The sequence below is a fragment of the Coccinella septempunctata genome, chromosome 8 (genome assembly GCF_907165205.1).
Source record: "Coccinella septempunctata chromosome 8, icCocSept1.1, whole genome shotgun sequence".
NCBI classification, from domain to species: domain Eukaryota; kingdom Metazoa; phylum Arthropoda; class Insecta; order Coleoptera; family Coccinellidae; genus Coccinella; species Coccinella septempunctata.
In genome coordinates, this window is record NC_058196.1 from 30,825,457 (window position 1) to 30,852,423 (window position 26,967).

Genomic DNA, 26,967 nt, shown 5'->3' on the forward strand with positions numbered 1-26,967 from the left:
AGGAACGCCAAAGATGCCTCTAATAGATTTCGAATAGATTGATCGCTTAATCATAATCAGCGTCTTTCTAAACCATTTCATTCAGTGGGTTCTTGTCATTTGGTCCTTCGATTCTCGACTGTTTAGTTGGAATTTTTCGTTGTGGGGTGTTTTCAGGGTTATGAGGTCGTGGTACTGTGTTATTTGATGAGGGTGAGTAAGATATTTGGAGATATTTTCTATGAACTGAAAATAAAATGTTTCTTCTTCAGAATTTTCTCTTTGAAATCCCATTTTACTTGCTGTTATACATGGTGGCTAACTTAAAACGAAACAAAACCCCTCCAGGGTCCTATTGAGATGTGATTTAGCATTTGGATTAAGGCCCTGTACTTTCACCTTCGAATAAATTTTATTCAACAAGTGAATAAGTATCTGTCAAATAATTTCCTATCTAAAGGATATCTTATTTCCGTGCTTTCAGATGAAATTATTTGACGAATAACAATTCTATGAAAGCACGGTATACTATACTTTTCACTGATTAATGTAAAATAGGACACCGCATTGTAAAAATTCTCATAATTCCAACTAGGAATCAAATATTTCGTGAAAATCACACAAAAAATAACCATACATCCAGAATCTAAAAAATTCTACCAATAATGACGTACCAACATTCGATCTATGACAAATAAACTCATATTATTAAGTTTCAGTTTCGATGAATAACACTATCTGAAAGCATAGACATAGTCTCTATGTCTGTTGTGGTTGAATTTTGTTCGAAGCTACATTGAGAGCTTATTTGAGTTCAAAATCGTCTTCTGAAGCATCTATGTATTTGTTGAATCCCTAGTACATTGCAGTTAGCTTCGAATTCCTCTTTATCAAAGGGTCTTGATGTACAAGGTTTGCTATTTATGAATTGAGAATGCTCATGAACGAGAACTGTAAAGTTGACTAAGTTTAAAGTGTCCTTTGCTTTTTTACCATACTCTTTCCCAGGCAATTATGAAGGTGCCTTAATTGGACCATAAAAATGTCAATTTCCAAGATGACCCTGACAAACTTCACCTGACAATATCAATAAATAAATAGCAATCTTCGTATATATTACAGAATTTCAAAAGTGTAACTTATTGCGTCTCTACAATCATTTTAATATTTTAACTTTCTAAATTATCTCTGAAGTGTTTCTCATTCAGAAAATTGTTAGGCGACCTAATTTTTTGACCTAATTCATAGAGTATTGCTCTGAAATTGAATGAAGATTTATTTCTCCATCTACGAGTTGTTCTATACTCGATCTAATTTTTTTTTATTGCTTTCTTATTGGATTAATTAGAAATCGATAGAATCGGACGAGATGTAAAAGCATTTCAGATGTTAACACGACACATGATATAGCATATTCAACACAGTAAGAAATGAGTTGGTAATGAAAGTTTGAATATTCAGGACATACAGAGGAACAGAGAAAAAATGTAACTACTGCGTCATATTCGAATTCACGTGACAGGTTAACTGATCTCACGTTTATTTTTTCCTGCAATAAATAACCTCAGATATCCTCTCATTAGGAGAACAAATCCAACTGGAAGATCCTTTAAACATCCATTAATTAACGATGCGTTAATCAAATTAGTTAAAACAATTAATTTGCCAGTACATCCGAGTCTTTTCTTGTGGAATGATAGCGTGGGCTATGAATAAATGACAATTTTACAGGGCAGTAAATTCGAATTGGTTCAGAAGGGCTCTCACCAATCGTTACATTTAATTAAAAAGTTTTACCCGTACTTTCAAACTTGCGTCCATTATATAATCGATTACCAGGGATATTGTTTCTGGTTTATTTTTTCCAATAATGAATGGAAAAGCGTGAAGAATGGACATAGCTTGAATGGCTGCAATGTTTGGAGGAAAACATGATTAATTTCACTTTGTATACTAGGATATATTGAAAAATTCCTAACCTACTATAGAACCAAACAAAATTTCAATGTCAAAATATTTTATTACTCAAAATATTCTCCCCTTAATTGGATACATTTATTACAGCGAACCTGCAACGTCTCTAGACCTTTCGAAAAAAATTTTTATTCTTGCTCTGCAAACCAGACCTCCACAGCTTTTATTACCTCTTCGTAGGAAGAAAATTTAAGACCTTTTAAGCTTTTTTTCAGATGTTGAAAGAGATGGTAGTCGGATGGAGCCAACTCTGGCGAATAAGGGGGGTGTTCTAGTACTTCAAACCCTGAATCACGAATTTTTTGCATGGCAACATGAGATTTGTGTGTGCAGGGGCGTTGTCCTGAAAAAACAAAACACCTTTGGATAGCTTTCCACGTCTTTTCTCTTAATTTTTTTGCCGTAGAGCGGTCAGTATTGTTCTACCCTTATCCAGAAATTCAATCATGATTACTCCTTGGCAAACCCAAAAAACTGAAGCAAGAACTTTTCTAGCAAATTTTTGGACACGAAACTTCTTAGGTCTTGGAGAACCAGAGTGTCGCCATTCCATCGATTGTTGCTCTGTTTCTGGATCGTAGAAATGTACCCAAGTCTCATCCATAGTAACGATTCGGTTTAAGAAGTCTACATCGTTTTCAAATCGAGCACAGATCGAACGCGATGCTTCTACCCTTGCACGCTTTTGGTCAACATTCAAACATTTGGGGATCCATTTTGCAGATATCGATTGAAATTTATTTTGGGAGGATTTTGCATCTCTTCATAAACTTTTTAGGGTTTTCACTCCCAATATCTGAAACAAAATCAATTAAAAATGAAATCAACGATTTGCTCCTGCGTAAATTCTTGCACTAATTTGTCAGGAGCAAATTAATTAGAAAAAATTGTTGCCTGACAATGAACTCAAAATAAATTATAATTCTTTGTGACGTTTCGGAGTCTATATCAGACTCCTTCATCAGACGAAAAAATCTACTTTTTAAAAAATCTTCTGAATTGTCGCTTTTTGTCTGACATTAATTGTCAACACACAGAAACAGAGACTGCACAGAAACGTTGATTCATTTAATTTTGAAATTACCGGATGACAGTTCCTTCTCATGGTAGAGATGAACTAGAGAATTTTTTTGATCATATCAACAACAAAGAACCTACAATAAAATTTACAATGGAATTAGAGCAGGATAACAAAATTTCATTCCTAGATGTTTCAATAAAAAAGTTTTCGAATTATTTTGAAACGAGCGTATACCGAAAAAAGACACATACTAATAGATATTTAAATTTTTATTCCAATCACCAAGTAAGTGTCAAAAGAGGTATCATTAAAACACTTTATGATAGAGCTAATTTAATTTCATCTACACCCGAAATTAGAAATAATGAAGTTGACTTCATTAAACATTTTCTTAGGGATAATCAATACCCAAAAAATTTTATTGAAAAAACAATATTAAATTTAGAGAGAAAAATGACTAACCAAAATCGTAATAATGATCAGGAACAACCAACAAACCGTCAAGAACAACCAAATTTGTTGAATGTAATTCCTTATGTTAATGGCCTTTCAGAAAAAATAAGAAGAATCGGTTCGAAGTTCAACATACGAACTGTTTTTAAAACGCAAAATGATTTAAGATCTATATTAACAAAAACTAAACCTTTGAACGAAAAACAAAAATCAAAAAATTGTATTTACAACATACCCTGTATTTGTGGTAAAACTTATACAGGTGAAACGTCCAGACCTCTAGAAATAAGAAAACGCGAACATAAAAATAATATTAAAAATAGAGAAATTAATCGATCACAAATCGCAGATCACATTTGTTCTAATACGGGAGACCACATGATGGATTGGGACAACACTAAAATTCTAATGACAGAACCAGACCATTTTAAACGAAAAATTAAAGAGTCTACGTGTATTCTATTAGATCAAGATAATAATTTGGCAAATTGTTCGGTAGGAATAGATCATATTTGGATCAATTTATTAAAGAAGGAACTGTCATCCGGTAATTTCAAAATTAAATGAATCAACGTTTCTGTGCAGTCTCTGTTTCTGTGTGTTGACAATTAATGTCAGACAAAAAGCGACAATTCAGAAGATTTTTTAAAAAGTAGATTTTTTCGTCTGATGAAGGAGTCTGATATAGACTCCGAAACGTCACAAAGAATTATAATTTCAACGTTTTTTATTTTGAGTTCATTGTCAGGCAACAATTTTTTCTAATTAATTTGCTCCTGACAAATTAGTGCAAGAATTTACGCAGGAGCAAATCGTTGATTTCATTTTTAATTGATTTTGTTTCAGATATTGGGAGTGAAAACCCTAAAAAGTTTATGAAGAGATCCATTTTGCAGCAATTTTTCTCATGTCCAAATTGATGTGAACGCGTTCGTATGAAATATTCAGTGCTTCAGATATCCGTCTTAGCCCAGTTCGACGGTCTGATAAAATCATGTCATGAACTGCATCGATATTTTCGGGGACTGACATAGAAACTGGCCTTCCCGATCGGTCATCAGCTTCAATGGAAAATTTACCTTTTTTGAAGCTTGCAGTCCAATTTTTCACGGTCGCATACGAAGGACATTGATCACCAAGGGTATTAAGCATATCTTCGTAAATCTGCTTACCTCTTAACCCTTTTAAATACAGGTACTTGATGATGGCTCGATACTCCAATTTTTCGATTTTCACAATTTCGGTGGACATCTTCTTTTTTTAATTTATTGCGTAACTCTGGTTTACTTTTTTAACCTCAAACTTCACACTGACACTTCTAATGAGTTATAGTTCGTTGCTATGGTAATGCAATATTTAGATTGGTTGAAGTAAGAGTGGATTCAATTTCCAAACAACCAGAGTATATCCTGTCTCTGAGAGATCCAACAAGAAAAATACAAGTTTCTCTCGAATTCGAAGGCCCATAAAATTTTTAATTATGACGTCTTCACGTCAGCTGATTTAATCAGACGAAAATTAATCCGAAAATTTAAATTCTCCGAGGAAAATTCCGCGTTGGAAAAACAGACTTTTTTCAGATGTCACTGAGACCTGGAACAATACTTCATTATGGAATTGTGAGTTGAGAAACTTCTCGTTATTAAAAGTCGTTCCACGGTTGATGCAATTCCTCTTAAGGCGTAACAGAATTGCGAAATTAGGGGATCATAGCTATTTCTCACGACTTTTCCCATGCTAAGTTCCTCGTCATTTTTTCTGCGTCAAGTGAAATTAACTCTAGATTGCTGGGCTATGTTGATGTTTGAAATTTTTAATTGCCATTCAATTAGTCATTCTGGGAGTTCGAAACAGAGGAAATAGAAAGCTATCGAATGTCACAGAATTGACTGTGAAATATTTGAACCCATTCGTATTCAATCGTGTGTTCTGTTACATTTTTTTTAACCCCAAGAAAGAATTTGTCAGAAGTAAACATGTTAAATCACGAAAAAGTGTCCATTATAGTAGAGCCTGCAAATTGATAACCCAGACACAGTCGAGGCTAGCAAGTAGGCGAGATAAGACAGTGTTTTAACGAGGTGCACATAAAATTATTTCGTCCACTTCTAGATACATTTATGTAAGTAAGTATACTCATCTGTTTGATGGATAATGATAGCGATATGGATATCAGTAAAACCCCTCCAGATCTGAGGTAATTTGGAACTACGGCGACGTAGCCTGGGCCAGCAAACAAGTGAGTACTTACTTTCGTGAAGGTACAACTAACTATTTCCCTTGGAATCAAGGAAAATGCAAAAGGCCTTCAAAATATACCCCCTCTGGTTCAATTGTTGTCACAAATTGATTCTTCCTGACTTTCCCCCCTTCCAATAGCAGTAAGAACATTAATTTTTCTCCTCGTACAGAGGTCTTTCACCCCAGTTTCGATGAAACACCTTCCCCTCATCTTTTATCTTTCTTATACATGACATTACTTCCGCAAGCGGCTCTGCATTCAGCTCAAATGAGCATCAGATCGTAACAAAGTTCCCGCAAGAATGTCTCGATGTTGTTAATGAAAACATAGCAACGATTGATTCCATTCAGCAGACCAGAAGCTTTTAATCAATCGCTTTGAAGGGAGTCATCTGGAAAGGTGGAAAGAAGGGTCGTAACAGGAATGGTTGGGGTTGGAAGGTATTCTTTCTCGGCGATTTTGTCAGGGGAAAATTTGAATCTATGGTAGAGGGAGATGAGATTGTTTTTTATATGTTTAATGAAATTATCCAGTTTGGACTGGAAGTTATATCTAATTTTGTTACATTTGTGGATTCAAACTACAAAACTTCTTGCTTTCCAAACCAGTAGCGACTTGGATTTGAATTAATATTAACTATACTGAACTTGATGACAAGCCAGGGTTAAACTAAATACATTTAGTTAGCCTAGACCAGTTCCATGCATGAAAAAATATTGCGTTACCATAGCCACGAGCAATAACTCATTAGAAGTGTCAGTGTGAAGTTTGAGGTCAAAAATGTAAACCAGAGTTACGCAATAAATTAAAAGAAAGAAGATGTCCACCGAAATAGTGAAAATCGAAAAATTGGAGTATCCAGCCAGCATCAAGTACCTGTATTTAAAAGGGTTAAGAGGTAAGCAGATTAACGAAGAAATGCTTAATACCCTTGGTGATCAATGTTCTTCGTATGCGACCGTGAAAAATTGGACTGCTAGCTTCAGAAGAGGTAAATTTTCCATTGAAGATGATGACAGATCAGGAAGGCCAGTTTCTGTGTCAGTCCACGAAAATATCGATGCAGTTCATGGCATGATTTTATCAGACCGTCGAATTGGGCTAAAATGGATATCTGAAGCACTGAATATTTCATACGAACGCGTTCATCATATAGTTCACGTCAATTTGGACATGAGAAAAATTGCTGCAAAATGGATCCCCAAATGTTTGAATGTTGACCAAAAATGTGGAAGGGTAGAAGCATCGCGTTCGATCTGTGCTCGATTTGAAAACGATGTAGACTTCTTAAACCGAATTGTTACTATGGATGAGACTTGGGTACATTTCTACGATCCAGAAACAAAGCTACAATCGATGGAATGGCGACACTCTGGTTCTTCAAGACCTAAGAAGTTTCGTGTCCAAAAATCTGCTGGAAAAGATCTTGCTTCAGTTTTCTGGGATTGCCATGGAGTAATCATGATTGATTTTTTGGATAAGGGTAGAACAATAACCGGAGATTACTATTCGACATTACTGACCAGTCTATGGAACAAAATTAAAGAGAAAAGACGCGGAAAGCTATCCAAAGGTGTTTTGTTTTTGCAGAACAACGCCCCTGCACACAAATCTCATGTTGCCATACAAAAACTTCGTGATTTAGTGTTTGAATTACTGGAACACCCCCCATATTCACCAAATTTGGCACCATCCGACTATCATCTCTTTCCTCAACTGAAAAAAAGTTTAAAAGGTCGTAAATTCTCTTCCAACGAGGAGGCAATGAAAGCTGTGGAGGTCTGCTTTGCAGAGCAAGAAGAAACATTTTTTTTGAAAGGTCTAGAGACGTTGCAGGTTCGCTGTAAAAAATGTATCCAATCAAGATGAGAATATGTTGAGTAATAAAATATTTTGACATTGAAATTTTGTTTGGTTCTATAGTAGGCTAAGAATTTTTCAATATATCCTCGTATATCTATATAGATCCCTCGTGAAAGAAACATTTTCCAAGAGCTGTTTGCTGTAGATACCAAAACTACCCCCGTGCGGACCTGGTCGTAACAGGGTGCGAAGACAGTCACTGTAACGTGTTTAAACTTGAGCCGGTAATTTTTTAAGGGAATATAGAACAGAAGGCTCGCTAAGTGGAACTAAATTGAATAGATGTTCGATCGATCTCAGACCGTCGCTTCATTTGTTAGAGCCTCCAGGGTATTAGCTTTGGTTTTGGAGGAGCCGGAACGGCAGAATGATAATAGAGAGATCAAAAGGTCAATTTTAGCCGATGCATTAAAGTTTCTTATGCGTTATAGGCTGGCGGTCGGAATTTCTGAGAAATTCCAGTCTCTCGGTTTCCATTTTCTGTTGTGACGAAGGCAGGTGCTTTTTTGGTTGGTTTAACAAATTTTCAGATCATATATAGTTGAAATTAAAGAGTTGAAGATAAGGATTTTAGAGTTTTAATATGTATATATTGCATTGGTGCATAAAACTCATAATTAAAAGAAGGAGAAGAAAATAACTGAATTGGAACATGTCCCAATGGCCAACGACAAAGTATACACTGGTCAGTATACTGAGTAAACTATTTCAGAATCTGCTTAGGTTTAGACAGGTAAATAGCCAAGCACCATCACTTAAAGTATCAAGAGAAAGACCATTTCTGGTGTGTGGCTTTGACGAGGTCATAAAAGATCCATAATCTAGTCTGCATCTAGTCTTTTTGAGCGGAATGATCTTTCTGTTTATATTTTATGCGATGGTGGTTAGTGTTTCATTAAGATCGCAACGTTTGTTGATTTTTATACTAATGGATATGATGTATGTGGGTTGATTTCATTTATTATTTACCTGCCTTAACCCATGGGGACAGTTTATCATTTTTCATTATCTTCGTCACTCTCCTAAGTCCTGTTCTTTCTCATTATTTTCTTCAATTTTGTTCTGCTGCCTGTTTTATATAGCTGATGAGGACTCATAACTATGTTTTTTTATACCTGTGGCATAATTTATCAATTTCAACGAATTACAACAGCAAATGCCATTCACAAACAAATTTATTAGACGTGGGGTAAAAACAAAGAATTGATAGTCTCGTCAAGAAAAGGGATTTCCTCATACATTGTTGAATGTTGAATCACAGTTAGTAGCAGGCTAATTTTTCATCTCGATTACCCTCATTAAAAGCCTCGTTTTGTTTTACAGTCATGTTGCTGACCTGAATGTGAAGTTACGATGATATGGCTCGAAGATGGATGGTGCATCATTTCTACAATTATATTCCTATTAGCACGATCTTCCCATGCTGGTGAGTTTAGACTGCTGTATTTTTGGTCTTTATAATTCGTTCAAATTCTACGAGAAAAAATAACCAGATTCGATATGTGATGGATGTGAAATAAAATCAAAATTCGATCATGGAAAACTCTTCTTGTAGCTGATAAGTTTGTTCTTATTGTCAGACATTTGATCGCAACAAACGCTGATAGAGACACCGAATAAGAATTTAATAAACTCGCGACTTGGAACACAATAAATTAAAAATTAAAATGGTCCTGTCGCTTCTGATGAAGAACTCGGTATATGCAACAGAATAAATTTCATTTCATTCTGAAAAACTCCTAGTTATGTGGAAGTTCATGAAACGTGATAGTCCAGAGATGATAAAAATCAATTAAGCAGCAATTTTTCTCTTCCGGTTGAAAATCGAGACAATATAAATGATGTCAACTTTCCAACAAAACACCTACTCGGGATTTAATTTTCAACCCGTTGGACTTCCTCCAAATATCACCCCAAAATTCCAAATGTTCCCAACTGGTGCGTAAAAATTCCCCAATTAATTTGCGTCGGGTTCCCCACGCTTATTGAGAAATGTGTACGTAACGTCACCCTGAAGAATTCAGCCCTCTGTGACCTCTTCACCCCCCACCCCTTCGCAACGCACGAGATACATGCAGATAACCACCCTTTCAAAGCATTCTTTTCATTCCGAAAATTGAATTGGATTTTCATGGATTTCTCACAGGAATCGGATGATTGATTGGAAACTTTTTATGGGACAACATTCCAAGCGATGCGTATCTTATCACGATGTGTGTCGGTATTGGGAAATCAAGTGATGAGACCAATAATTTATAGCACCCCAATTCAATATAAGAAATTAGTTCTGTTTCTTCTAATTACTCATTGACAAATGGCCCATTGTACAGCCAACCCTTGTATTCCTTACGAAAGTAGTGTCTTTTGCCTAAAACTACCTAATGGATCTAGACAATCAATCTAAAATTCACCTCACGAGCCAAAAGAAGCTGCGTTCAGCCTCACGCACTAGGGAATGTAATTGCACTCCGTTGATTCTGAGGATTCGGATAAATATAACGGAAATATAGACAAAAATTCGGTTCTACAATTATTACAAACATATTTAACTGGAGTTGAACCCACCTACCGCCAACACTTAATTGAAAAATGTCAGCCAAAATTCTGGATTCTGGATTTTAAGAGCCAGAATCATTCATTCATTGCTGAATCTCGTTACCGAGAATAAATCTATAAAAAGACTCAAAAACCAGACTATCGGTGCGATCAAACTTATAATTTCTTAGGGCTACTTGTGACTGTGTGCCCTCCTGTGACTGAAGAGACCCAACCGTGACCTACAGATCCTTCCACACTCCGGGCATGGATAGTCACCAACCAGATCTGGCCGCCGCTGTATTCTTCTCGAGTCTCCATTATAACTGTGGACCAAAGACCTCCACTGTGATCTGTTTAACGCTAGTTGTTCCTAGTTATGATTGGCATTAACTGATTTTAGGGTTTGATGCAGTATATCCTTAAACCGCTTATACTGGCCTCCTGGTTTCCGAGCTCCCTTTTTGAATTCGCCGTACAGAGCTATTTTGGGGAGTCTTGTGTCTTGCATCCTCACAATGTGGCCGCTCCATCTGAGTCGGGTCCTCGTTACTTGAGTCTCAATTGTTATACAACTCGCGCGCTGCAAGACTTCTTCATTTGAAACCTTGTGGAACCATCTGATGTGCATTATTTGTCTTAGATGACGTTGTTGCGTTTGTTCAAGCTGTTTAATATGTCGCCTGTAGGGCGTCCAGCTTTCGCTTCCGTAAAGAAGCGTTTGGAGGCCCACTGCTTTGTAAACAGCTGTCTTGGTCTTCAAATTGAGGTCGTGATTTTGAAACACTCTGTCCTTTGGCTTCCAGAATGCCCGTGATGCTGAATTGATACGGTTGTGTATTTCCGTGTCCAGGTTAGCCCTAGTATTTATGAAGCTTCCCAAGTATTTGAACTGCTCCACCCGTTCTAGAGTTTCATCCTCCAGGCTGATATCTGTTTGAAGGCTTTCTGGCAGACTTACCAAGATTTTGGTTTTGTCAATACTGAGTCTAAGGCCTAAAGCTTCGTGTATATGTTTATAGGTGTCCAACATTTTCTGTAGATCCTCTGGGCTGCTAGCGATAACTGCGCAGTTGTCTGCATATTCGTTCCGTTATAAACTAAGCCAGAATCATTAAATATATGAATTGACTCATATTTAGAATCCAAATTGTCCTCCAAGTCATTATTTGAATTGAGAAAAATACGATATACGATAATATAATAATAAAATACTGATAGTATTCTGAACTTGATATAAGTTGTTATATTACAGATATAGCCCAAGTGGACCTTTTAGACAAAGCAGAACTTTACCCTTCACCCCCTGGAGTAACAATAACCTCTGGAAGATGTTTCAACGAGACACCAACAGCCGCTCCATTGAACAGATCCTACCGTTTTGATAGCAGCTCTGAAGTGATCCTGGGGGCAAATGACACTTTTCCCGAAGGGTTTCCACAGAATTTCTCCATTCTGATATCAGCGAAATTAGAAAAAGGTGATGAAAATTGTCGATTTCAGGGGGTGTATTCACACCAACCGAGATTGCATTTCTTTATTTTATTGAGATCCTGGGCCCATAACCTATAGGCAGCCACTCAACCAGCAGAACTTTGATTTTGATGTTATATTCAATAGTATATTCAATAGTTATTTCTTTATCAAAATTTTAAAAACGCTAATTAGGTCGCTCATCAATTCAATTTTATCCACTATAGGTAATTAACTCGGTTCAAAAGGTGATGTGGAATATTTTATTCATGAACCTAATAAAGAGTTCCTTACAGAAGAATAATAGTCCCCTCTTTGGATAAAATCCATAGGCGTACAATAAATCAATGTTCTCAATTCGCCTCGGAATTGATTCTTGATTCAGTGGCTGACCTACATGATTAACAATATGAAATATTCAGGCAAGTCGTCCAATTACTCCCCAACCCAATCAATGTCGAAATGAGTTAGGGGCTGTCGTGAATTTTTCATTTCATTTCAGGTCAGACCACGTCTGTTTTCACCCTTTATTCCGACGAGGGAGAGGAAGTTCTGTCCGTTATCCTAGGGAGGGAAATTACCCTCTTCTACGACGATGACACTGGACCTGACGATGGGAATATGATCAGCTTCGGAGAAGATACCGATGATGGGAAGTAAGTAATTCTAGTTTTTGGAAAATAATTTCGACACAATGAAAGAGACTTTAATATTACTGAACGCTTGGCTACCAGTCATTGATAACACGGATTTAAAACCGATGTGACGTGTATGAGATGAAACGAAGTCATTTACACCTAAATTTTTTCTTAGGTGGCATCGAGTAGCATTCAGCGTTAAAGGAGATTCTGTCACAATGATACACAACTGCGATAGTACGTCAACAAGGCCGCTAGTAAGATCGATGTCCTCAACATTGACTACCTCAGGCATAATCACAATAGCACATGAACTGGCAGAGGATAATCATTTCAGGGTAAGTTTTGAACCATATAAACAAAATCACAGGACTGGCATAGATTCCTATTCAGGGAAAGATTGCTGATGAATTACACCAACTGGAATCGCGTTGAACTTGAAGGGATGACTCCGCCATTTTGATTTTAATGATTTTCATTCATTAGTAGGGTTGAAGGAAGCTTTAAAGTTAAAGCGGCTTTAGGTCTGATTATGAAACCGGCCGTAAAGGAAGATTTAAGCTTAAAGGGACTTCAAATTTGATTATGAAACCGGACGTATATCTCTTTATCAGGGCCGAATCGGAAAAATGTTAGAGGAAAAAAGTGTTTCTTTTGATCTCAAGAATCTACTGTTAAAATATTTGTACCTACGACTAAAAATCACCCTGTATAAAGCGAAATTCAAAAACGTATAGGTATGTAGGCAGGTACTGATCTATTGACAGGTGTCTACATACCTTTAACCTTTACTTTAACCTAACCTAAGCTAACCTAACCTAGCCTTCCTGCAATGGCAACAGAAAGCACTCCCGATTTGGAGGGATAACATTGTATAAGGATATGAATAAAATGAAGATTCTACACCTGGTTGAGTCTGCAGGCTTGAAAAAGGTTCCCTATGTTGCAAACTACCTTGAAATCATGGAAATTTTTCACTCGAATTAAGGATGTCATTTACTCGTTGTCAATGGATACTCTGAGCCACGCATATTTGATTTATAGTACCTTCAGCCAGGAGATTAACCTTGTAGATAGATTCACCTCTACTGGCTGATTCGTCTTTCGAGAGGAAGCTCTTGGTAGAGCGACATAGTGACATTCCTCGAAAAATTTGACGTTTGCGCTGTCAACTACGGGCGCAATGCCTACTTTGGATATCGATGGTAGAAAAAGTACCTAGGTTTCCTATGGAATATCCACTTCAATTCTTGAGCAGTGTATAATCAGCTAAACGGTTACGGTGATCCAATCTGTTGATTGGACGAAACTATAGTTACTTTAACGCCTTGGCAATTGCTCCTGATTTACACCGTTTTATCGGTCCATTTCAGGGAGAACTCGAACTTCTGAAGATAGCCCCTGTTCCCGACGCAGCCTACGATCTGTGTACGATACACGCTCCAGATTGCTCCTCGGGGATATCCAGTAATTTGGAGGATCGTTCCCAGGACGCCGGCTTGAAGTTCGCGTACAACTCGTCGGCGAATGGAGCCAACGAGACCGAAAGAGAAAAGGACGGGGATGGTGGTAAGTTGAGAGTTTTCAACCGCTTCATCTTGGAAGAGATAACAAATTATAAGATATAATGAAGGTGAGGGATTAGATATCTTGGGGGTGGAACGTAAGATTTATATATTTGCCTGTGTTCTAACCGGTTCTGCGAGAATTATTAATAGATTCTATGGGAGTTTGTTCTCCGCCGCTTGAACGTCTTTGGGATTTCGGTGAAAGCGATACCAAGAATTTGGACGTAATAGGAATTAGGCGGGTGTTTAATGAAAGCATCTTGGTTGGTTGAAGCTTCCTAGAACAAGGCGGTGAAATTATCCGGAATTTCTCATGGTGTTCTCGAGGGAAAGTGTCCATTGAAAATTATAAAGGCACGTCTCTGATTATCGTATACTTCAAGTGACAGCAAAGATAAGGGTTGTTCCATTAGGAGACATATGCCGAAAAAGTTAGGTCAGTTAAAAATTCGTCAAGACCGAACGGTTATGCCGAGCTCGATGAAACTTCGAAATTTGTAACTAAAAGAGTTGTTCTTTTAGAATATGTATCACATTTGGATGTGCGATGATTTTTCTGGAAGATATGCGACTCGAAAGTTGACCTTCGAAAAGTTAACGAAAAGATGGGGCCAGTTAAAACTTCCTCAAGAACGAACGTTTGCGCCGAGATGGATGAACTTCTCAGAATTATTACTAGAAGAATTGCTCTTTCAGAATATGTATCACATTTAGATCTAGGTTATTTTCCTGGAAGATAAACGACTCGAAATTTGACCTTCGAAAAATTCCCAAAAAGTTGGGTTCAGTCAAAACTTCCTCAAGACCGAACGGTTGCGCCGAGATGGATGAACTTCTCAGAATTATTACTAGAAGAATTGCTCTTTCAAAATATGTATCACATTTAGATCTACGATAATTTTCCTGGAAGATAAACGACTCGAAAGTTGACCTTCGAAAAATTCCCAAAAAGTTGGGTTCAGTCACAACTTCCTCAAGACCGAACAGCTGCGCCGAGATGGATGAAATTCTCAGATTTTCAACTAAAAGAGTTGCTCTTTCAGAATATGTATCACATTCAAGCCTATGATGAATTTCCCGGAAGATAAACTACTCGAAAAATGACGATCGATAAATTGCCAAAAAGTTGAGTTCAGTTAAAACTTCCTCAAGACCGAACGGTTGCGCCGAGATGGATGAAATTCTCAGATTTTCAACTAGAAGAGTTATTCTTTCAGAATATGTATCACATTCAAGTCGATGATAATTTTTCTGAGAGATAAACGATTCGAAAGTTGACCTTCGAAAAATTCCCAAAAAGTTGGGTTCAGTTAAAACTTCCTCAAGACCGAACAGTTGTGCCGCGATGGATGAAATTCTCAGATTTTCAACTAGAAGAGTTGTTCTTTCAGAATATGTATCACATTCAAGTCTATGATAATTTTCCTGGAAGATAAACGACTCGAATGTTGACCTTCGAAAAATTCCCAAAAAGTTGGGTTCAGTTAAAACTTCCTCAAGACCGAACGGTTGCGCCGAGATGGATGAAATTCTCAGATTTTCAACTAGAAGAGTTATTCTTTCAGAATATGTATCACATTCAAGTCGATGATAATTTTTCTGAGAGATAAACGATTCGAAAGTTGACATTCGAAAAATTCCCAAAAAGTTGGGTTCAGTTAAAACTTCCTCAAGACCGAACGGTTGCGCCGAGATAGATGAAATTCTCAGATTTTCAACGTTACTCTTTCAGAATATGTATCACATTCAAGTCGATGATAATTTTTCTGAGAGATAAACGATTCGAAAGTTGACCTTCGAAAAATTCCCAAAAAGTTGGGTTCAGTCAAAACTTCCTCAAGACCGAACGGTTGCGCCGAGATGGATGAAATTCTCAGATTTCTAACTAGAAGAGTTGTTCTTTCAGAATATGTATCACATTCAAGTTTATGATAATTTTTCTGAGAGATAAATGACTCGAAACTTGACCGTCGAAAAATTCCCAAAAAGTTGGGTTCAGTTAAAACTTTCTCAAGACCGAACGGTTGCGCCGAGATGGATGAAATTCTCAGATTTCTAACTAGAAGGGTTACTCTTTCAGAATATGTATCACATTCAAGTCTATGATAATTTTTCTGAAAGATAAACGACTCGAATGTTGACATCCGAAAAATTCCCAAAGAGTTGGGTTCAGTTAAAACTTCCTCAAGACCGAACGGTTGCGCCGAGATGGATGAAATTTCCAGATTTATTAGTAGAAGAGCTGCGCTTTCGGAATATTTATAACATTGAAATCTACGATTTTTTTTTTCTGGGAGATAAGCCTTATAGACCTTACAGATTGTCAAATTTAAAATTAGTCCTCCTCCCAAAACCACTCCTGGAACCGCCACTGCTTAAACCCTTGTCGAAGAAGGACCAAGTCTCACACGTTGAACGAATCAACCCAAAATCGATACCTCATTCATGAATCCACCCTTTTCAGAAAGATTAATATGAATGTAACAAATTATCGGGTAACTTCTCCACGCATTCACCTTCTGCATATGCAAAAAATGACGATACTCTATCAACTGAATATCTGAATGGATGTCGCACGTTACCCTCCGTGAAACGACAATATTTGCATCCAATATTCGCATCCAGAGATGCGAATCTTGAATGAATTTCCAGAATTTCCTCCAACGAATTGGCGATATTGTTGTTGGAAATTCAAAACGTCGACGTTGAAGCTTGTCGATCTAACTTAATCCGATTTCCATTTTAAACCGACAGAATCGAGGTTAGAATTCTGTATTAGGGGTCATTCACCCCCGATGATCAACATTCTAAAAGCGAAAAGTTGTATAACTCTAGAGTGGATATCGCATAAATGGAAGTTGTCCGAACATCATGGCAAATACTTGGATTTTCCCTAGAAATGTACGATTTTGCTTAACCACCCCAATAACCATGCAAATGTTGGGGCTTTTCTATAATAAAGGGCATGTCCGGTGAAGCCCTGAATATTTGTTTGAAATGAAGTTCAGATAGATATTTAACTCTTAATAAATGTGCAAATATTCCTATACCTAAGCTAAGAAGGAAATGTCTCTCACAAATTTGAATAAGAACATCACAGCAATCTACGGATATTACTATAAATCCTTCAAGATATAGGAGTATTTCTTGAAAAACCTCATCATCTCGATGTTCCAGTATTCGCAGTCACTCCATCTATGGATCAAATTCCAACAAGGCCGTCTGTATTCGACATACCAGAAATTTCTGGTCCAACACCTTTTTATTATGACTACGAAGAAGGTAATACCGATATTTAAGGGCTTCAATTGATGCCAAAAGCAAACATTTGTCCCATAAATTTCAGGTGATATTGACACCACAATAAGGACGAGCACTTTAACCATCTATCCCTCAAGTAACCCGGATACAACTACTGTTGAAGATTCTGAGGTGACGTCAGAAAATTTCAACAATTCAGGAGTAGAGACTACTACTATGGGAACTGAAGCAAATACTACTGAAGTTAAGACGACTACCGACCCTTACCATGGTTACTACGACAACTATTATCCCAGTTACTATGGTGCAATTGGACCTAAAGGAGATCCAGGAAGGGATGGTATTCCAGGAACTCCTGGGATGCAAGGTCCCCCAGGTCATATATTCTTGATTCCGGTTAAGTATTGAATTTTACAAATTTTATTTCGACAGCAATACTTCCAATCTTAGAGAGCTTTTGTTTTTTCACAGCTGTCGCTATTGTGACACTGTTTTGATTTTTTATCTTCCTTAGACCCGTTTGCACCAAACGCACTTAGTGTTAAGTGTCCCTTAAAATGAACCCTTAACTTAAAAAATTACGTTGCACCAACTGTTAAGTGACATTTAAATGGCTAAAGCTAGCCTTAAATTTAAGCGCTCCTATAATGACCACTTAGGTATGTGAGGGCGGGATTCTAACCTAAAATAATTTGTTGAACTGGCTGCAGAACTTCCCATTTTTGAAGGATTTTGAAAATTGAATGATTTTATTACTTCATTACTTTTCTTCTGCCTTTATTGTAATGCCATCAGTATTTTTTAATTTTCAATTTGGTGTCACAAATCATACTATAGTTAGCAACAAACTCTTTTCTTCTGTTGAGAAATTGAGTGTCCTTCGTGAATTACCACCACTTGCTTGGCAATCATTCACCGTATTCGTACTAACAAGGGCAATAAGGACATTTTCTTCACGTTCCTCTTCAACATTAGTAAAACAAATTCACACAAGACCTTACAAAGAAAGTGTTGTACTTATATAAACTCAGGTACTTTTTATTTGACAATCATTTTCATTATCAATGTTAATTCAACAACAAAAAGTTGTTACTCTTTGATAATATTATAATAATATCCTCGACACTGACTGACAGGACAATAAAGTTAGGTTAATGAAAGGACAACGATCATCCGCAACCTGCCAACCAATGAAAAGGCTTTATTGGACTAGGATGAAGTTGTACCAAAATAAAAAACTGAAATATCAACAGATATAAAAACTTAAGGGCCCCTTACTTAAGATTCTGTTAAGCCACAGTCGTGCAACTGGGAATAAAATTAAGCGTCCCTTAACTTTAAACGAGACTTAGTTAAGTACTCCTTTTAAGGGGGATTGGTGCAAACGGGCCTTAGTGACCTTTGTTGAATCCATCAATAATAATTATCTTTTTCGTGCTAGGTTGATTTCCCTGTGAAATTTCCCAAATGAAAATTAATTATTTCCAGATGAACGCGCAAGGAAACGAAAAAGGGCCAGATTCACAAGCTGAAACTTTCCGACAAATGCTGGCACAACACATGGTGAGTGACTGCTATACGTAGATATTCGCTATAGAGAAAATATTGACGTTGGGAAACTCTTGAAATGAAAATACCGAAATGTAAGTAGCTCTGCTATTTTCTACGAATGTGGGCGGTAGAGGTTCAGATTGACATTTCCATTCGTGCTCTGAAGAATAGGATTGTAATCCTAATAAAACGAACTTTTTTTTGGGTGGATTGTTTCAATAGTGGCAGGCGCGAGAAAAAATAATACAACGTGTGGAATATCCTAATAAGAGATGCCCTCTTGAATAGCAAATGATTTATTTCGATGAGTTCTTCCTTCTCTCAAAAAAAGACATAGAACATCGTTAAAATCTTAAGAAAAATGAATGTTTTCTTTACCAATTTCTAGCTCACTCAATCTACTCATGTCCTGCGCAGAAATTTGATCAAATCCTCATGAATTTACAATCAAGAAATGTTCCTGATAACGAAACGTTTCCTGATAACAATCCACATCAATACGCTTATTCTAGGTGGACAATTTCATGTCATAAATCGAATGCAAAACTGAAACAACCCAAAATTCATGACAATTTTACGCTCATCTGCTTGAAGCAATAAAATACCCATCTTGTTATAATTCACAGTGAGACTCAGTAAATTTGTCGACCCCTATTCGATTTTCATTCATGTTTCAGCATTTTTGTGATGGCTCGGACTAAACATTTTACTAGCCAATAACACGAATGTCTTATGGATCTTTTTGCATACAGGCTGTCTACTCCACACTCTTTTATCCTAGATAAAAATGACGTATTTCATCTAAAATACTTCAGACCCTTCACTTTTTCTTTGCTGAAGAAAAACATGAGATTTCTCATATTTTCAAATAATTTTTCTCCTATGAAACTCTTCATTTTTTTCTGTTCCTTCTGAAAAACACAAGAATATCAACTAAAAATTCTAGACTCAAAAGAGATTATACGATTTTCACTCACAAGTTAAGAAAAAAGGAAAGACAGCTCACCCTTGAATGCGTCCTGTTCCCCCCCGTGTTTTCACACCAGCAGAGAATTCGTACTAAAGTAAAGGTAGAACACAAGTGACTAGGTATCGGTCACATCAATCCAATATTTGAACATACTCGGGTATCTGATCAAAATCAATCTGTTGAAGCGAATATTCCTAAAATCGATGGTCAGTGATTTCATCAAGAGTTGATCAGGGTACAATATGAAGATATAAAATCAACCTTGATCTAAATTTTTCCCAATCGTTTTGTTCTCGAATATCATTATTGCTTTATGTATTCCTCAGATGTCCATGAGAGGATCTGAAGGACCTATGGGTTTGACAGGAACACCGGGTTTACAAGGACCCCCAGGTCCTGAGGGTGTTAAAGGAGAGCCAGGAGATATTGGGGAGATGGTAAGATTTTCATTTCATTTTTAGATGATCAATAATTTCGATGAATATCGATATAGCACAATCTTTCCTTTTTCCCTAAGCTGCGAAAATATACCAATCTGGAATCCTGGATTGAATAGGGGAATATCCAGAAATACTGCTCTGAAATACATCGGGGAACGACAGGGAGACGAGATACAAAATGGCGCTTTTATAGGCGCCCTGATTGCGAGCTCGTTCTGTAGTTAATCAAATGTCAATGCCTCGTTTGAACGTGTCACATATTAAGCGAATACTTCTCGAGATGGGACTGCTTGAATAATACGTCATTCCGATGTATTCGTACTTTTTATTTATTTTTCATTATTACTGTTTTTTGTGGGACGTAGTTAGGGAAGGAGCTAAAAAGGGTTTGGAATAAGCAGTGCAGAATTTATCATTTTCTTCTTCGGTTTATAATTCAGAAATTAATTTAGGGAAATTAATTTTCTCAAGCTTTCTTCGCGTATTTTGAGGTTGTTTTAAAGGATTAAATGAAGTACGTCGTTTTTGGATTAAACTTCACAGGAAAAATTCGTTCTACGATGATGTATCAACATTAATCACTTTTCCTACAAATTCTCAACACCTAGTACTCTCAGAAAGGTCCAAGCAAATCAATTTCGAGTGAGCATCCACAAAATCAACTTTATGTTTCACTCTCTGATCCTATAATAACGAAGGACTCCGTTATACCTACTTATGTGAATTCTCCCACTGAACATTTTTATTAAGTACTTATATCTTGCCATCCTACGAGATAAGGACTAAATCAGGCTATAGACGATCGTTAAAACGGGTAGGTTGTAAACACGGTGGCTAATAAAAGGTATTCATATTCTTTTTTCCGACGATGATGCTTATTTAATAACCTTTATTATAAAACTAAACACGCAGAATATGGAATATCTGATAGCGCGATTTTACGGTGTAGCCTAAATGGCTGAGCTGTATTTCATGCGGTGATTTATATCGTAAAATCGGATTTTTATTATATTATATGACAATATCGTGACACACATTTTGCGGTGATGCAGAGGGCTAATTGTTCGTTTTTTCACCGTTTCATCGATGCGAATTGAAATATAATTAACTTATAGGGATGATAAAGCTAAAATTTAAGAATGATTGACTTTGTTTTTTGTTTCTTGGCTTCATAAAACTCATTATTTCAATATCGTCAAGGTTTCAAGTCGTAGAAAACAACCAATAATAATAAAATAATCATCTTTAGATGCGTTTGGGGCAGCAGAATGATGAATATCGTGTCTTTACTTTACTAAACGTAAAATATCATATTGTTTTGTAATTCTAAGGGACCTCGAGGTATCCAAGGACCACAGGGACCACCAGGACGTGAAGGACGCAGGGGACGTCCTGGGAGAGACGGCGAAAGGGGTATAACAGGTCCCCCAGGTGACAAGGGCATACAGGGCCCACCCGGTATACCCGGCCTTCCCGGAGAGAAAGGCGACAGGGGAGAAACAGGAGCTGTAGGCCAACCAGGCCTTCCTGGACACGATGGACAACAAGGTGAAGAAGGTCCTCCAGGTTTACCGGGACTTCCGGGAGAAATGGTAAGCGACTTCTTCACATCCTTCGAGATCTAAGATCAATAACAATTTCCAGGGTCCCAGGGGATTTTCAGGACCCCGAGGCATACCTGGTTTACCTGGACCTCCAGGCATCCCTGGAAGTGACGGACCCCCAGGTTCAAAAGGTAATACGGGAGCTCCAGGTGAATCAGGTTCCCCAGGACAATCAGGACCTCCCGGGCCTGTTGGATCGCCAGGTCCCGAAGGGCCATTAGGACCACCTGGAGTCATAGTAAGTACTTCAACTGATGAAGAGGAATCGCTCATCCGTTGTTATATTTCCAGGGACCTCCTGGGAAGCCTGGTTTCCCAGGTATACCGGGTATAGATGGACCTCCGGGTCTTCCAGGTAAGCCAGGAGCACCTGGAAGCAAGGGGGACACTGGTTCGCAAGGTTTTCCTGGACCAATTGGATTTCCTGGGTCCAGGGGTTTCAAAGGGGACATGGGCTTACGTGGAGCCTTCGGAGAGAAGGGGGAGAAAGGTGATAGAGGGTTTGAGGGGGAGAAAGGAGAGCCTGGACCGAAAGGACCAGCAGGACCAGATGGTCCTCCAGGTATTCCAGGTTTAGAAGGCGTGGAAGGACCGAAGGTAACTACATTCACCTAGGAAAAATTGATTTTAGAGCTCTTCGATTTCCAGGGTAGTGATGGGCCTCGTGGAGAAGCAGGATCGATGGGTCCTCCAGGGGAAAAAGGAAATATGGGACTTCCCGGCTTCCCCGGTTACTCTGGAGCCACTGGAGAGAAAGGGGATAAAGGCTCAACGGGAAGAGTGGGACCTGCAGGCGAAAAGGGGGAGAGGGTAAGATGAAAATTATCGATGGGGACTAGAGTTCACCTAGCTCTGTTGCAGGGATTCACTGGAACGGCAGGAGAAAGAGGTGAAACTGGACCAAGAGGATTCAGAGGACAAAGGGGTGGACGAGGCATGCATGGACAACCCGGACCCAAAGGCGATACTGGCCAACCTGGTCCTGTTGGTCCCCCTGGAGAGATGGGGGCCCAGGGACCAGAAGGACCCCGTGGATTCAGCGGAGCTCCTGGGCCGATGGGTCAGAATGGGAAGAATGGACCGCCAGGTCCCCCTGGAGAGCGTGGTTCACCAGTAAGTAGTGGATATTAACTGATACAATCCTGCCCTCACTTTTCAGTCCTTATAAATTGATTTTACCTTTATTCTTAGGGAGAACCAGGAAGCGTAGGTCCAGCAGGAGCACCGGGCGTCATTGGACCACCAGGTACAACGGGAGAAGTAGGAGCAACAGGAGAAACAGGACCACCAGGGCCACCAGGTCCATCTGGAGAACCTGGCAACCCTGGCGAATCGGGTAAAGAGGGTCCTCCCGGTTTACCTGGACCAGAAGGAAAACCAGGTCTAACTGGACCAACTGGTCTACCAGGATTTCCAGGCGAAAGAGGACAGAACGGAATACCGGTAAACCAGCTGTGATATTCGCGTAATTTTCTCACTACGAAGAATTTTCAGGGTACACCTGGACTGAAAGGAGATCAAGGCCCACCAGGTCTTCCGGGAACCATTGGAGATAAAGGACAACAAGGCGAGCCTGGTAAGGACGGCGCACCGGGTCCTGAAGGTAGGTTGGGTCCTCCAGGGCCCCCTGGACCAGGTGGTGCGAAAGGGGAGAGAGGTGAAGCCGGTCCCCCTGGTCCAACAGGTCGGGATGGTTTTCCTGGATTGAGGGGACTACCAGGAGGGCCGGGTCCTATGGGACCACCTGGAGAAGATGGTGATAAGGGAGATGTCGGACCACCGGGTGAAAAAGGGTTCAAAGGATCATCTGGAGAAGCTGTGAGTATTCTCCTTCTCGATCTAATTCAGATTATTTTGCGTTCATCTTCAAAATTGTCCATTGAAGGTTTGAATAGGCTTGGCAACAGAATTGTTCTGAAATCTTGGTTTTTTGCCAAGCAGAATACGACTTCATTCAATTGGAATTTTTTGACAGCTTCATCCAAATCTTTGATTAACTAATTCTTGTAGGGACCAGTAGGACATCCGGGTCCTCAAGGTCCCAGAGGAGAACCTGGAGCTCCAGGACTGAATGGCGAAAAAGGACCACCAGGGGAAATCGGTAGACAAGGCCTTAAAGGCGAGGCTGGACCCTTAGGCCCTACTGGCCCAGCTGGGCCTCCAGGTTTACAAGGATTACCAGGACCTCCTGGCTCGAAAGGTGAACACGGAGATATCGGTTTAAAAGGTCCTTTAGGACCTGCCGGACTTCCGGGTGAACCAGGGGTCAGAGGAGAAAAAGGTATGGATGGACCGGTTGGACCACCAGGTCCAGAGGGAGCCCAGGGGACGAAAGGAGATTCAGGATTACCAGGTGTTGAAGGACTACCAGGAGAACCCGGAAAAGATGTGGGTAGCGTCCATTTTATTACATCACGACCTAAATTTTTAATTCTAGGGTGAACGAGGTGCTCAAGGACAAAAGGGCGAAGACGGTAAAACGGGGCCTCAAGGGCCTCCTGGTGGTAGAGGGCTTCCTGGTCCTGAAGGTCCTAAGGGTAACGCTGGACCTCCAGGTTTTCCTGGTCCACCTGGAGAACCTGGTTTGTTAGGACCCAAGGGAGAACCTGGGACTAACGGGGAGGATGGAAAACCAGGGGAGGCAGGGCCTTCTGGTGAAAGGGGGCCACCTGGGGAAATGGGGCCTGTAGGTCCACCAGGAAAACCGGTAAGTCTAACCACTGTATTTTTCAAAGTGGAGGTAGATATTCTTGGTGCTCTCCTGACAGAAAAAGTTGCAGAGCTCTTACTAAACTAATGAAAATTCCTGTGCAACATTTCAGGGAATGGAAGGACCGGCTGGAGCTCAAGGAAATCCAGGACCTGCCGGTGAGAAAGGAGATAAAGGCATGACAGGCGCACCGGGTCTTCAGGGTATTCTTGGTCCCCAAGGCTTACCAGGCCCTCAAGGTTTGCCAGGTTTAAGAGGTCCTCCGGGAGTGGCGGTAAGTAAAACTGACATTTGAAAGACTTTGTATGGGAGACGACGACGTTTGTTACAGGGAGACATTGGAGTACCTGGAAATCCTGGAGTTCCAGGTGCAGTTGGTCAAATAGGCGCCGCCGGTGATAAGGGGCCAAAGGGTGATACAGGTGGTGTTGGCCCCAAAGGACATCAAGGTGATATGGGTCTACCAGGGGCCAAAGGTGACATGGGAGAGAAAGGTGAAAGAGGACAGAAGGGTGACCCTGGACCTATAGGACCAAAAGGAAACACCGTAAGTGGTCAAGAAGAATGCATTCGATAAGTTAATTCTGAAATGGAGGATAAACTTGGAATTTTCAGGGACCAGTCGGCCCTATAGGCCTAAAGGGTAACGATGGACCCCCAGGTTTACCTGGAATGGAAGGTCCACCAGGTCCTAAAGGATCAGATGGTCAGACTGGAATGAAAGGAGAGATGGGCCCATCTGGACCTCCAGGTCCACCTGGACCCCCGGCAGAAATGCCATTGCTACCACCTGAGGTTCTTTTCCAAAATGAACTAGTTAGAAGAAGAAGAGATCTGGATAGTTTAATGTAAGAAATGAATCAGTTGTAGAAGATCAGCATTTAAGTTTTTTCGTCGCAGAAATGATTACCAAGAGTCTGTCGATACGGATAAAAATGACCTGCTTGAAGAAGAGAACGATAAAAATATAGACGATCAGAGTAGGAAATTTTTAAGTATGTACAACACAATCTACAGCATGCGCAGTGATTTGGAAAGGTTCAGGAAGCCTCTAGGAACCAAAGATAATCCGGCTAAATCCTGCAAAGATCTGCATTTCTCTCACCCTCAATTCCAAGATGGTAAATATGAATTTTTTTGGGAATTCTATACTGAATGGTGATTTTGCAGGCTGGTATTGGGTGGATCCGAATGCTGGAATGATAGACGATGCCATCCATGTCTTTTGCAATATGACAGCTGATGGTGAGACGTGTGTTTTTCCTGACAGCCACAGTAGCAATATGCCCAACATCCCTTGGAGCAGACAGGGTAGTAAAAGCGATTGGTATTCAAATTTGAGAGGAGGATTCAGGGTAGGTCATGTTTTCGATCAAATTTTTGGGAGAGTAGTTCAAATGAGCGGAATTCATAGCGTTTTCCAGCTGGGGCAAAAGTAGCGCAGCGAGTCGCGGCTTATAAGTTATCAATCAAGTTCGAAATTTCTGTGGATTAACCTAGTAATATATTCATTTTCCAGATAACCTACGAGAGTACAGGTAACGTACAACTGACATTCCTCCGGCTAAGTTCAGAGATTGGCTATCAAAACTTCACCTACACGTGCATCAACAGTGTGGCTTGGTTCAATGAGAACGATAAGAAGTACGACTTATCCGTCAAATTTAGGGGTTATAATGAGCAGGAGTTTTCGCATAGAAAAATAAAACCCGATATTTTGGAAGATGGCTGCCAGAGTAGGAGAGAGAAAAGTCAGAGTATCTTCGAAGTACGTACCACCAAGTTGTATCAGCTGCCTCTTATAGATTTCTATCCAATGGACTACGGAGGACACGATCAGGCCTTTGGATTCACTGTAGGTCCGGTCTGTTTCAAATAAAGCCAAAAAAATGTTGAGATATTTCACGACATCGATACTCCTCTGTCAAATTTTTTTGAATTGTACGTTTTAACAAAGCAGAAAAAATTAAAAAGAAACTTACTCACAACACTGTACATTATATTGATAAATATAATAATTACCTAACTGTTTATTCACATTGGATATTTTTGTACAAATGATATATTTAATTTTAATTTATTATAGGCACCTTTTTTAGTACTTATTTCATGTTTATGTATTTTAAGGAGTGAACCCTTCAGTCAGTTTTAGTGTTTTAGTTAAGTTTCGTTTTTATCGAATGTAAATTGTATATGTAAGAAATATTATGATACTTTTGTGATGATGAATTTAAAGAAACAATAAATTAATTTATAGTCCATGGAATGGATTGTTCATTTGCTTACATTTGAGTTCAGTAAACGCCAAAATCACTACTCTTCGCTCTCGGTGCTTACGAAATGAGACGATATTCGAATGATTCAAGAAACAACAACGAATAGTATCAACCAAATGGCATTACATCAAATGTGTGTTATGCAACGCTTATGGAGAGTAGTAACGATGTTCTAAAAAGAAAGTTTCTAACTTTACCAAAGAGGAACCTTCCTCTTTGACTTTACTTTATTGTAGAGATTTCTGAACGCACTCTTTTTTCTTTTTCTTCAAGCCACGTGGATAGAAATTCTGCGTTCCGTTTTAACCTAACAACTGAATTCAAATAATTTCAATCGGCACTCTTCTCCATTTGTCTAAATTGTTTTCAAACTTTTAACAGAGGGCATATTTACTTTCAATCAAGATTA

The 26,967-nt window shown here is 39.0% G+C and overlaps 2 protein-coding genes across 2 annotated transcripts in view; one reads left to right on the forward strand and one right to left on the reverse strand.

Annotated features, from left to right (window-relative positions):
- On the forward strand, positions 1-26,548 carry LOC123318511 (collagen alpha-1(V) chain-like). The gene is made up of 25 exons (XM_044905145.1): positions 1-192; positions 8,856-8,958; positions 11,323-11,547; positions 12,043-12,196; positions 12,354-12,516; positions 13,552-13,747; positions 16,924-17,028; positions 17,093-17,403; positions 18,496-18,570; positions 19,855-19,965; positions 21,300-21,560; positions 21,613-21,810; positions 21,864-22,169; positions 22,221-22,382; positions 22,434-22,685; positions 22,764-23,015; positions 23,067-23,390; positions 23,583-23,960; positions 24,010-24,279; positions 24,395-24,556; positions 24,614-24,829; positions 24,898-25,130; positions 25,183-25,403; positions 25,453-25,637; positions 25,802-26,548. Exons 2-25 carry the CDS (start codon positions 8,886-8,888, stop codon positions 26,159-26,161), a joined length of 5,193 nt encoding a protein of 1,730 aa, XP_044761080.1. The 5' UTR covers positions 1-192; positions 8,856-8,885; the 3' UTR covers positions 26,162-26,548.
- LOC123318517 overlaps positions 1-26,967 on the reverse strand; it is a 76,601-nt gene that overhangs the window by 1,971 nt on the left and 47,663 nt on the right. The gene's annotated exons all lie outside the window — the stretch shown is intronic.

What these genes read in the sequence shown, in the direction of transcription:
- LOC123318511 (XM_044905145.1), top strand. Translation starts at nt 8,886, where the DNA reads ATGATATGGCTCGAAGATGGATGGTGCATCATTTCTACAATTATATTC. An exon ending in CAGGCGAAAAGGGGGAGAGG is followed by an intron (nt 22,383 to 22,433) that starts GTAAGATGAAAA and finishes GCTCTGTTGCAG; the next exon opens with GGATTCACTGGAACGGCAGG. An exon ending in GAGGTCCTCCGGGAGTGGCG is followed by an intron (nt 24,557 to 24,613) that starts GTAAGTAAAACT and finishes CGTTTGTTACAG; the next exon opens with GGAGACATTGGAGTACCTGG.